A 12077-nucleotide genomic window follows, 5' to 3' on the forward strand; every position below is an offset into this window, starting at 1 on the left:
ACAGAACAAAATATGCTAAGAGTATACAATTAAATTCAATTTCAAGTTAATAAAGTATCAACCTATGAATATATGCAAGCAGACATTTAAAAGCCTTAAAATGGTTCAGTAAAGAAGATTTTTATCCAGCATACACACTTGTAAAATATATCATCATGCAGTTGTGTAACGGCCCCTGCACTCACTGTGTGTTGTGTGTGAGATTGCTTTGTTGGGGGGGCTCCGGCCTGGGGGGGCTTTCGTCTCCTTGTTGCATGTCCCTGGCTCTTCTCCTTCGCTCCCTCTCAACCTCCTCGGCGTCCTCCTGGCTCCTCTGTGCCGTCACCCTGCAGCCAGGTAAGTCAGATTTACTGTACCGTATATGTAAAACATTTGTGAATCAACTAATGTCGAGCACAGTGTTGCAATCGAAGTCCACCAAGTAAACACGTGTCATTTTGTTCAAAGACTTTCATATGGATTTTAAAGGTATTGTGACATCATTTTTAACATGCTTTTAACACTATTAAAAGTCTTGGCCAACATCCCTCAAATGTGTCTAAAAGAGTGTAATAAGAAAAACTTCACTCTAGTACTCCATTCCTGGCTTTTTATGACAGTGTTTTTTTGCGCCGTGAAAAACGCTTCCTTTTCCCCCTTTCCTGTCAATCATACCCCGCTCCTCCTCCCAACCTCCTCCAACCCAACCCATACGCTCACAGCGGCGTCGGAGAGTTAAGCCGGGAGCGACAGGCGAAGCATGCACGGAAAAGCAGCAGGGCGAACCACAGCAAACAATCATAAAAATAAAGGCATGCAAGCAGCACTGTCCCCTTATCTTAAGTCCAGTCAGTGGCCGCGGGTCTTCTTAGCAGTTGTCCTCCGGTGATGAGAACAAAAGAGGCTCTAAACAGCTCCGTGTTAAGCCTGATTTATGGTTCCGCGTTAAATCGACGCAGAGCCTACGCCGTAGGGTTCAGCGTACGGTGTGCGTCGCCGCGTAACCCTACGCCGTAGGCTCTGCGTCGGTGTAACGCGGAACCATAAATCAGCCTTTATGGTGCGCTGGAGAGGAGAGGAGGCAGGGTGATTTAGCGGGCCTTGACGTCACGGCCCGCCACCAAACCAGATGAGCCGTTTTTGCACAGTTATGCGGAAAATCCCAGAAAGCACACAATACACTGAATGTTAAAAGTTCGTTGTTTTTTGGGTGTAATTGATGTCAAGACACCCAACAAAACACAAAAAATCAAGAAAAATTTGTTTTTCATGTCACAATACCTTTAAAGCCAACAAATAAAAATGTGTTCTAAGACAATATTTAAAAGCAGGCAGAATTGGAGCCTACTTAACATACAGAGGTGGATGGGTGGGACCTCAACAGACTGTCAGTTGATTTTACTTGTTTGGATGGTGAAAATTTAAGACCAGAACCTTGAAGTGAGATGTATGACCTGATGAACATTAAACTGACACCAAGGGCCAACCATCTATCTTTCGGGTTGAGGCTCATACAAAACTAAGATTCGTTGCAGATCCTCTACCGGCTGCTGGACTCTAACTGAGATGGAAGGTTCACACTGGAGTAAAAGCATAGACAGAACCAGCACAACAGTTCATGTACTGGACATTACATGTTACAGAACCACGTGGTAGATTTACACACGCTAAAAGTCCGATCCATCTATCCAGGTGTGCTACAGGTTCTCTATCTGAATCTTGCATCTTGAGTCTGTCACGTTGGAATTAATTTTAATTGGACCCATAAGCTTTAAATTTAAAACAACACTCGTAATGATGCAGTGAAGATAAAGATCAAACACTAATAAACTTTACCACCTGATCCATCCACCATACATCATTCTCATTTCCTATCTCCTGCAATTCATCACAGCTGAGAAAACGGATCTACGTTAAAGATTTTATGAATGAAAAGATCTCAGATATTGATGAAGACATCTTACGGAAGAAGCTCATTAAGTTATCCTTCCTCATCATTGGTTTAATAGGCAGAAGATAACAATGACTGCTTTTATTGTCCAAGCACATCTGGAGGAGCTTGAGCCAGCTGCTGCGCTCTTTCACGTAATATCAGCCTCTTGAGAAAAACAGAGAAATGAGGGGGTGGTGAAGAGATGATGTGGATGACCACAAGAGACTTTGATGTTCCTTCTCTTCAAACTGATGGGTGTCTGGAGAAAACGTTGGACTAAGAAGATATTTGTGAATGTTAAGCTATTTAATCCCATGGGAGCTTGACATTTACATTCTTCTGGAAAATCTGTTGCTGTTAGAATCGGGTATAAAATGTTCTGGGTAGAAAGTTTGTGTTTAGCTGCTCTCTGGTTAGGTTTAGGCATCAACAAATTGCTGTTTGGAATGAGGACCATGTCTTGTCTTTTCACAAGCTCGACAGATCTTCCCCCTGTTGTTGACCAGTTGACCGTTCCCATCTCCTAAAGAAAAAAATGTGAAAGCAACAATGAGCCTCCCAGACAACATCTGTACGTGGGTCCCTTTGAGATATTAATGGGCTCAAATACGGGGCTCCATATGGGATTGTCCACGGCTTCCAAGTAACTTCTATGTTGGCTTCCAGGTTGAAGCCAACAAAGAAGATTCAGGGTGGATCAGCTGAATGGATCATTTCAGGTACCTCCAGTCAATCAGTCTGCAACTCTTGTCCAACTATAGGCAAGGCAAGGCAAGGCAAGGCAAGGCAAGGCAAGGCAAGGCAAGGCAAGGCAAGGCAAGGCAAGGCAGGGCAGGGCAGGGCAGGGCAGGGCAGGGCAGGGCAGGGCAGGGCAGGGCAGGGCAGCGCAGGGCAAGGCAAGGCAAGGCAAGGCAAGGCAAGGCAAGGCAAGGCAAGGCAAGGCAAGGCAAGGCAAGGCAAGGCAAGGCAAAGGCAAGGCAAGTTTATTTTTATAGCACATTTCATGTACAGGACCATTCAAAATACTAATACTAATATTTTTTAAATGCATTAAAAGATGAGAGTTTAAAAGCAGCACTATAGCTGGTCTTTTTTCCACCAAGTACCCCCTAACCAGCGCAAAGCACTTTTGGTTGTAAAAAAATATTGCTGCTACGCTTCAACCACGACTCCATCGTTGGTCCAAGTGACTGACAGGTGAAGCCAGGTGATTGACAGGTTAGGTGGAACCATCCTGGTGTGGGGGAGACTCTGCGGTTTTAGGATAATAAATTGAATAGCCTACTCCTGAACATAAAATTCATTTTATGAATTTAGACTTATATTTTCCTCAATTATTTATGAAATATTTATTTTTAAAGGATTTTTGCATGGATGCTACTTTTTAAATATATGTATATTTTAAAATCTCACGTACCCCCTGGAGTGCCTTCACGTACCCCAAGGGGTAGGCGTACCCCCATTTGAGAACCACTGGGTTAGCATAAGCTCAGTCAGCCAAGTTAAAAAACGTATAACTGTGATTGACATAAGGTGGGTGTGTTCCAGTTTGCTTCTCAGGCCTGTTTGTTTCTTCTATTTTCCACATGGCGCTGTGTAGCACGAGGAAAAACAGGCTTCAGAACCACTGAACCACTCAGAAAACCTATGGGTGACGTCACAGGGGTTTGTCCAGTTCTTCCTGAACACTCTGTGGGTCCATGTTGGCCCCATGGGGGCTGCCTGCAATGGTTATGGGGGTCTCATATGGGTCTCACTTGGGGTGACCACATAAGTAAATAAGCCCACGTGGGCGTTCGACATCATGCCAATAGGATCCCACTGATAATCCCATAACGAGAGTTTTCTTTAAAAAAAAATCCCAATTATATCTCAAAAAGGCTCACATACAAATTTTGGTTGGGCCCTAATATTTGAATGCTTTGTTGGTTGCAATAAAAGAAAAAAAAGACCAAAGTTTGTTCTTTTGTTCATAAATACAGTCTTTCACCAACTCAGCCACAGCATTGTGGAAGAGTAACAGGCCAAGCCTTCAGCTTGGTTTCCAATAAAGAAAAACACGAAAGCATGACACTATTTGTTTTTCTATTGGCCAAGTGTGAATCAGTTCCGACCAAGACATTTAAATATGATTTGTCTTCTGAACATGTCAATGCCTTGATTTATCTGAAATTTGTCTGGGTGATGTCATTATTAAAAACATCTTCAATGTCCATAAAACAAATTGTATAAAAGTATAAAATGCTGAAGAAAATATTTAAGCTGTGGGTGGGGACAACAGCCAAGAAAGGAGTAAAACACACTGAGGTCATTATTATGTGGGAAAGTGACCTACATTAGATTTAGAGATGTACTAGGGGCCATTTTGGCAACAGTCTGCCTTTAGTTAGCTGTAAATGAATTTGTTGTGTGACAGAACTGTTTTGGCTTCTTTTTCAGGCCATTTTTTTTGGGGGGGGGGGGGGACTGGGTCAAATGGGGATCAGGTTTGGTCTGGTTATCATCACTGCTGCCTGAAATGTAGCTCAGGGAAGAATTATCAAAGCCTTAAAGGAGCATATGGATGTGTTGCATATGTTTGTCCAGTGACTACAATTCCTTGCAGTGAAATAAACCGTCTCTGTAAGGCATAATGAGAGTTTTAAAACTGAATCCTACATAACTTATGGAAATCAGTCTTGGCCAAGTGTGTAAAAATAAGAAAGATGTTCAGCTTGATACTTTTTGTTTCAAATGGATTTTCATACTGGAGCCTGCAGGGTGACGTCTATTCAAAGTCTGGTTGGCTAATTTGGTCTCTTGTGACCTGAATGTAAATACTTTGCAAATGCAAATGTCTCCTTAAAAGAAGATGTATGAAGTTGGTGGGGTTAAAACATGGGGCCTTAGTTATAAGTGAATTGGTCAGTTTGATTAAATGTAGGCTGTATATAGTATGGCAGGTTTATTTGTATAGCACATTTTAGCAACAAGGCAACTCAAAGTGCTTTATTTGGCAGAGGTGGTTGATGAAGATGGTGCTAGTAAGAAGCGCATGGTTTGGGTTTACAAAACAGCATCACTGACTTAAACTCAAGGAAACATTTTGGTTTCTAATAACATCTAAAGAATTTTATAACAAGATAACAATTTTGCATCAAATGCTGCCAGTGCATCACATAAACATAAATAAAAGCACTTTTACATGTCATTTGTCTGTGTTTATACAAAACCACTGCAAATGAAAACAAATCAATATGAAGTAGCGCAGCCACAGGCAAGAAGAGATTAATCTCATCTCATCTCTAAACAATCATAAAAAGTCGGCATACTTCCATTAAATTGTATTAATGTTGGAAATCAGTTCCATTTTTTTGAACTGCTGAATTTTCTCATATGGTAAGTTAGATACCACCACCAGGTGACTGTGGTTTGTGGCCCATTTGGCATGTTTTTCTTATTCTTATACCAAGTTCATCTTCAGATAGAGTCCACAGTGGACATTTGTCTGTGTTTCCTGAAGCTGTGACATGGCAATGTTTAGTGGGAATCACTTGCATATTTTGAATTATTGGTAGATGAGCTCAGGTGGACTTTAAAGAGGATTTGCATGATAGAGGAAGCAGGGTTTATGCTGTTTAATGTCTGTCCTGACTGATTTGGACATGTGCAAATAGTTTACAACTGCAGCACATGTGTGAAAACGTAGTGTGTCGTCTCTACAGGACAGTGTGGAGGACATGGTGTCTTTAGAGTCTTCCGGGACATTAAACATGTTGCTGTGAGGCTTTCATGTGAATCGAGGAAATGGTGGAGGAGTGCACTCTGATACCCATCAATTTTTCCAACATTTACACAATGAGGCAATGGAGGACTGGAGAACGGCATTTTCTTTGTGTGTGTGTGTGTGTGTGTGTGTGTGTGTGTGTGTGTGTGGGTGTGTAAGCAGGAGGGGGGTCAGGACTCAGCCAGATGATGTCATGGCTATTAAGGAAGTTGCAGCCATAAAAGAAGCTATTGAACTCAGAGCTCAAAGTCATTTTCAGTGAAGTTACACATCAATGTGCCAGGAAATCACTACAACGAGGAGCAAGAGTGAGGAAAGATGAGGTGCAAATATGAAAACTTTAACAAGCAATCAGACTCATGGTCACCTTCGAGGTAAAACAATCAGAAGGGACCGTATTAAATCACCAAGTGAGTCTGTGGGAAGCCCACAGGCGACCAGGATGCAATAAAGTGACCGCAACGATAAGGAAAAAAGAGAGATTGAGAAAGTTCAGTCCACTTATTAGGTTTCCACCCAGAGCAATTACAGGACCGACAATCTGGTCCACTTTTGATGTTATTAAATACCAGTGATGCATAAAACAACTAATGTCCACTACCTCATCTAATTGCAGTTGCTATTTGTGGTTTATTTGCACATGATTTTAGATTCCTCCATGTGTAACTTCTCATCTGAGCATCACACATCAGTGGTTAATCTCTCAATTTAAACAAAATTAGCTTTGTCCAACTATTTAATACTTTGATCATTCAATTTGGAAGGAAATTATCTAATACGTTTACACCATGAAGGTTTAAGGTATGGAACACACAATTTTCAACACTTTTTGGTACAATAAATGAGTTTTTAAGACAATTCAATTTCTTGGATCACACACTCCAAATTACAATATTTTATATTAGTTGATATTAAGGTGACAATACAAACCTTTACCCTCAGCTTCCCTCTTTCAGAATCACATTTACAGTATAACATTGAGTTTAGTCAAATTATATCATTATTGCATCAATGTTATTCAAAACAGAATATTAACATTCAACATTCAGTGACTAATTGGAAATTGTTAATAAACTGAGATGAATTTGAATCTTCTGTTAAGCCTAACCTCCATGAGAAATAGTTCAGACTGTACAGAATATGCACATCAAATATAAAGGCGTGACTGATGCATCTACTCTTACTTTAATTTAATTACCAACGGTATAAGAACCCAAGATATGTCATGTTTTGTCTCAACATATCAGTTCATTTGTTTACATGAACCAAGTCGTATATCTCAGGTCCGAAGCAAATTCTACAAATAAGGGGATAGGACAGTATTTTAGTGCAAGTAAGTAGTTATAGGTGATTTGTAGAGATGATCAGGATTTGGTACAAAGAAACAATCTCTGACAGGCTGAATCAAAGAAGCTACACAGCACTTTGTCAACAAGTAAACTTAACACGAAACCTAATTTGTGTTTGGCAGATTATTTCTTTGTTGTAACAATGCTTGTTGGCAATAAATCGTGTACCATTGGAAAGCCTGTTTATTTCCCTTTTAAATGGTGCCACATTGGAAAGAAACATGCATGTGTGGGATGAGCAGCAGAGCTGAGCATGCGGGTTGTGCCCATGAAAACTTTACCAAAATCTTCTCTGCTGATGCCAAACAACTTATTTTACTGTTGCTATTGACTCTTGTTTGGTGTTTGGTGCATTGGCGGATTGGAGGTTAAAGAAACAACACATGTTGACAATTTAACAACTGATCCATTTAACTAACAGGAGCCTCAGTAGCGTGTGGAAGAACCAAACACAGCCAGGGCAGCCTGACACCTCCTCCTCATGCTGGTCACCAGCCTGCTCACACTGCTGTGAGATGGATCCCATTCTTCAACCAGCATTTGTTGCAGGTCAGCCAACGTGGTTGTGTTGGTCACTTTGGCACGAATATCCCCCCCAGCTGATCCCACAAGTGTTCAATGAGGTTGAGGTCAGAAGCTGGCAGCTCTTCCATCCTCTCCACTCCCAGATTCTGGAGGTCTCTGATAAACCTGCTCTGTGAGGGAGGAGCGTTGTCATCTTGGAGGATAGACTCCGGTCCCAGACTGTGGAGATATGGGATTGCCACCGTTGGCAGAATCTCATCTTGATATCTCTCTGCATTGAGATTGCCTCCAATGATGACGAGCCTAATTTTTTCCAGCGAGGGCGATGCTGCCCCCCACCATCACACTGCCTCCACCAAAACATGTTACTCTATCGGTGCTGCAATCAGGATAGCGTTCTCCACGTCTTCTCCACACTTTGACCCTACGATCCAACTGCTGTAGGCAGAATATGGACTCATCGCTAAACATAATGTTCCTCCACATGTGCAAATAGTCCTGATGGTGAGGGACATTGATGGCAGGCCTCCTGGCAGCTCTACCAGACCAGAGATTGGCTGTGTGCAGTCTGTTCCAGAGAGACTACAGCACTTAGGTACTGACAGGGTGAGGAGAGGGTCTACTTGGGGTGTCGTCTTCTTGGGACACCCACTGTCTCTGACATCCCCCATTGTAACTTGACCATCAGTTTAGAGATGGTATCAAGGCTCACACCAAACAATGCCGTAACTGGGTTTTGCAGAACACCAGCTTGAAGTAGTCCGATGCCACAGGCCTATGCAGATCAGTCAAACGTGGCATGATGATTCTGGGAGCAGAAACCTACTGACCACTGTAGCAGGCCCAACGTTCACAGGTGCTGGCACCTTGGGGTACCAGAAACTCAAAACAAGAGTCGACAGCAACAGCAACATAAGCTGTTTGGCATTGGCAGAGAAGATTTGACAATTTTCATGGGTGCAACCCGCATACTCAGCTATGCTGCTCATCCCACACATGCATGTTCCTTACAAATGCAGCACCATTTAAAAGGGAAATACCAGGGTTTCCAACTGTACAGGATGTATTGCCAAGAAGCATTGTTTCAACAAAGAGAATTATCTATCAAACACAAATTTCCTTTCTTTTTGTGCTAGATTTATATGAGAAAAACCTTAGAATGTTTAAAACCAATGGTCCATCCAAGAAACATCAAAAAGACATACATACAGCAAAACAGTACATAAAATCATCAAAAGATTCAAGAAATCTGGAGGAATGCCAGTGTGTAAAGAGCGAGGGTGAAAGTTTAAGCTGGACACACTAAACAGTATTGCATCAAGAACCTTCACTTATCAGTAGATGATACACCCACATGAACAAGGGATTACTGTGGAGGAACCTTTGTCAAGCACTGCAATTTGGAGTTACATTCTCAATTATCATTTAAAACTTTACTGTACAAAGAATAAAGCCTCACGTTAACCATGTCCAGAGGCGGTGTCAACGTTTCAGGGCTCAGATGGATCTGCATCAGTGGAAACGTGTGTGGCCAGGTGAATCGGTATCCCTGATCTTTGAAAGAAATAGGTGTTGTGGCTCCAGAAAAAGGCATAAAGGACCACCCAGAATGTCCTCAGCAACAAGGCCTTCGACAAGTCATCTTTTCCGGAGAGACGTTTACATTTTTCTTCGAAACAATACAAAACCACTTTCTGAAGATGTTACATGGATATAACTGAGTGAGAAAAGCGTAACGGTACTGTTTATAATCCTGACCTGCCCCAAAAGAATTTGTGTGAGAATTCTTTTATGGAAAATGCACAATTTAAGTTGTCAGGTTTTCAGGAACAATGACACTAAATAACAACTGCTTCATCAGTCTGTTTCCTCAATGCCAGAACACCTTACAAACTGTTCTGAGAAGGAATGACAACATTACAAAGTGGTAATAAAAAAAGCCTCATGGTTTTACTGTAGAAACAAATTAAAAGTTGATATGAAAACAAAACCAGAAATATGTTTGGTTCATACTGTCTAAAGTGACATAAAACTCCCTAAAGCAAAGAAAAAGTGGGAATTTCTGCATGTGTGTATGTTTGTGCGTGTGTGTGTTTATGTGTGTATTTTCAATAGCGCAGCAGCATTTTTCTATATTATGGTGTTAAACACACACAGATCATATTTTTAATGTGTGTTTTGTTTAAATAAAGTTCTCCCACAGGTCCAACTATTTTTCTGCTTTATGTTTATTTTACCTGCTCGTGTGGTGTCGATATGATTCACACAAGATGATGACACAGTTTCCTCCATCAGTTTTTCCAAATGTTCATTTTCTTGCTCTAAAAGATGAAAGAGTGCTTGACGGAGCAGAAACTAACACCATGTTTTCTGCAGGTGATGAGCTCTATTTATAACATAGTTATTTATGACCATTTTATGTTCTACATCTGCACAAACATGTTTTACTTTAAACTTACATTAAAGTTAATTCACCCTGAAGTCTTTGTTGGTGTTATTAGGAATTTTATTACATTCACAGGTGTTTTTAATAATCTGGGGATGGGAAAAGCTCATCATCAGACGCCTTTCAGTACAAAAAAGTCCAACCATAACTACGACATCAATACTAAACCATTGGTATGTACTGTAGAACAGTATTTATTTTGGTTTTATATGTTTGTAATACTTTTTGATTTGTCTCGCAGTATTACCCTTTTTCAGTGGAGACATAAAATTAACTTAAAATTAATGCAAATGCACCAGATTCTGGAGGAATGTGAGGTTGAAAGAAAGAGTGATGGGTTTTAGTTGACGCAATCTCCCAGTCATACCCCAAAACCGTACTCATAACCACCTCAAAATCGTACTCATAACCACCTCAAAACCCTTTTCATAACAACCCCAAAACCCTTTTCATAACCACTCCTAAACTGTACTCATGACCACCCCAAAACCACCCCAAAACCCTCTTCATAACCACCCCAAGAACGTACTCATCAGTAATTAATTAATTAAGAGAACTTGGTTGTGTTTGTGTCTTCTTTTCTACAGTGTTTTTTTTTCCTGCAAGAAATTTCAAAGGTCTCAATTCTATATGTATGTGTTTATTTGCCAAACTAACAAGTGGAGAACAAATTAGAATAAAACAACGTAGTGACCTGCAAATATACTTCATTTAACATATTTCCACTCCACTGCTGGTTTAACAGTGCTTCTTTATTCGGCTCAGGCTGCATGAAAGCTGTATTTTAGATGGAACTTTTTGCTCCTTGTTATTTTCACCCTGCTGGTAATGAACCTGAGGTAATCTTGTGTTACAAGGATTTTCCTCTCACCTGATGAGGTTCTGCAGGAGCTGCCTGCTGGAGTTGCGTCTCTTGATGGACTCTGACATGGTGGACTGGGCTGATCCTGTACTGGTCCGTGGTCCTGGATCTGATCTTGGTCCTGGTTTTTTGCAGTCTTGGACCTCCTCTGCAGCTGCTCTCCTTGCCTTCCACTTCTGTCTCTGCGGCTCACGTTGGCCTCTCCCTCTCTGTTTAGTCACAGCGCTCCCCTCCCTCCATGTGGTTTTCATTGAAGCATTTTGACACCCCCACTCTCATCCTAGCAGGGGTCATGTGACTCTTCTCAAGGGGGATGTAAGATGATATCATAACACAGGATTGGTGACAATATTGTGTGCATGTGAGTTGTATTTTGTGCTGGCAGTGTAATGGTGGAGGTTGTGTTCCTGGTGCATTCAGGTACCGACTCTCTTATGACCATCAGAGGCTGAAGCATAAAGAATCTGTTACTTTTTTGTGTATTCTGAATAAAGGTTTTGGACATTTCTTGAGTTTATCTTTTCATTTTAAGACTCATATTTGTGGCTGTGTAAACATTTATGTCACAAAATTCCCTAAAATGTATCGTTGTGTAACTTCACACTTCACCAGATCCCCTTCAGCGTGTGTGTTAAGGATTAAAGGTCAAGCTGGCTTTTGGTGATTGATGAGGTTTTTATCTTCTGGGTTACAAAGAAAACAACTGAAAATATTCAATTTTTACCACTGACATAAACTGCTTTAGACAAAGATAGTGTACAGTCTAATGTTGTGCAGTGTTCTGCAAAGTTTTACACATTAAAACGAACTGATTTCAATACTGAAATCACATGGTCTTTTTTTGTTTAAATTGCTCAAGATGCAGTAAAGTAAGACAATAAATGCCCGCTGTCAGGACCAAAACTGACATAATTAAAATAAAAGCAGAAATATATATATATATATATATATATATATATTTAGTTTTTCCTCATCATTATACATGCATACCTTGTTTTTACATTCCCTCATTTCCTCTTTTTACTTGACCTTATGCATTTCTGCCTCACTATGCAAATGAGGAGGGTTGTCCTCCTTGGTCCAGCTCCTCTGCTATTGGTCAATAAATGGGAAGGAACAGGATCAGGCCAAAATCAAGACTATTGCACAACCGGCAGTGACACACTAGATAAACATACCTACTCCTCCCATTCGTTGAAGTGTATGTATAAGGCTGC

At 40.9% G+C, this 12077-nt stretch overlaps 1 protein-coding gene across 2 annotated transcripts in view; it reads right to left on the minus strand.

Annotated features, from left to right (window-relative positions):
• Nucleotides 1-11059, minus strand: part of LOC133458426 (lymphocyte-specific protein 1-like) — a 43966-nt gene extending 32907 nt beyond the window's left edge. For both annotated transcript variants that reach the window (XM_061738297.1, XM_061738307.1), the window contains exons 1-2: nt 10870-11059; nt 186-326 (exon numbers count right to left, since the gene is read on the minus strand). In XM_061738297.1, coding sequence (XP_061594281.1) covers nt 186-326; nt 10870-10928 — 200 coding nt within the window. In that variant the 5' untranslated portion in view covers nt 10929-11059. The remainder of the gene's footprint in view (nt 1-185; nt 327-10869) is intronic.
• Between the last annotated feature and the right edge of the window lie 1018 nt (nt 11060-12077).

Source organism: Cololabis saira, chromosome 2 (genome assembly GCF_033807715.1).
Source record: "Cololabis saira isolate AMF1-May2022 chromosome 2, fColSai1.1, whole genome shotgun sequence".
In the NCBI taxonomy this organism is placed as follows: Eukaryota; Metazoa; Chordata; class Actinopteri; order Beloniformes; family Belonidae; genus Cololabis; species Cololabis saira.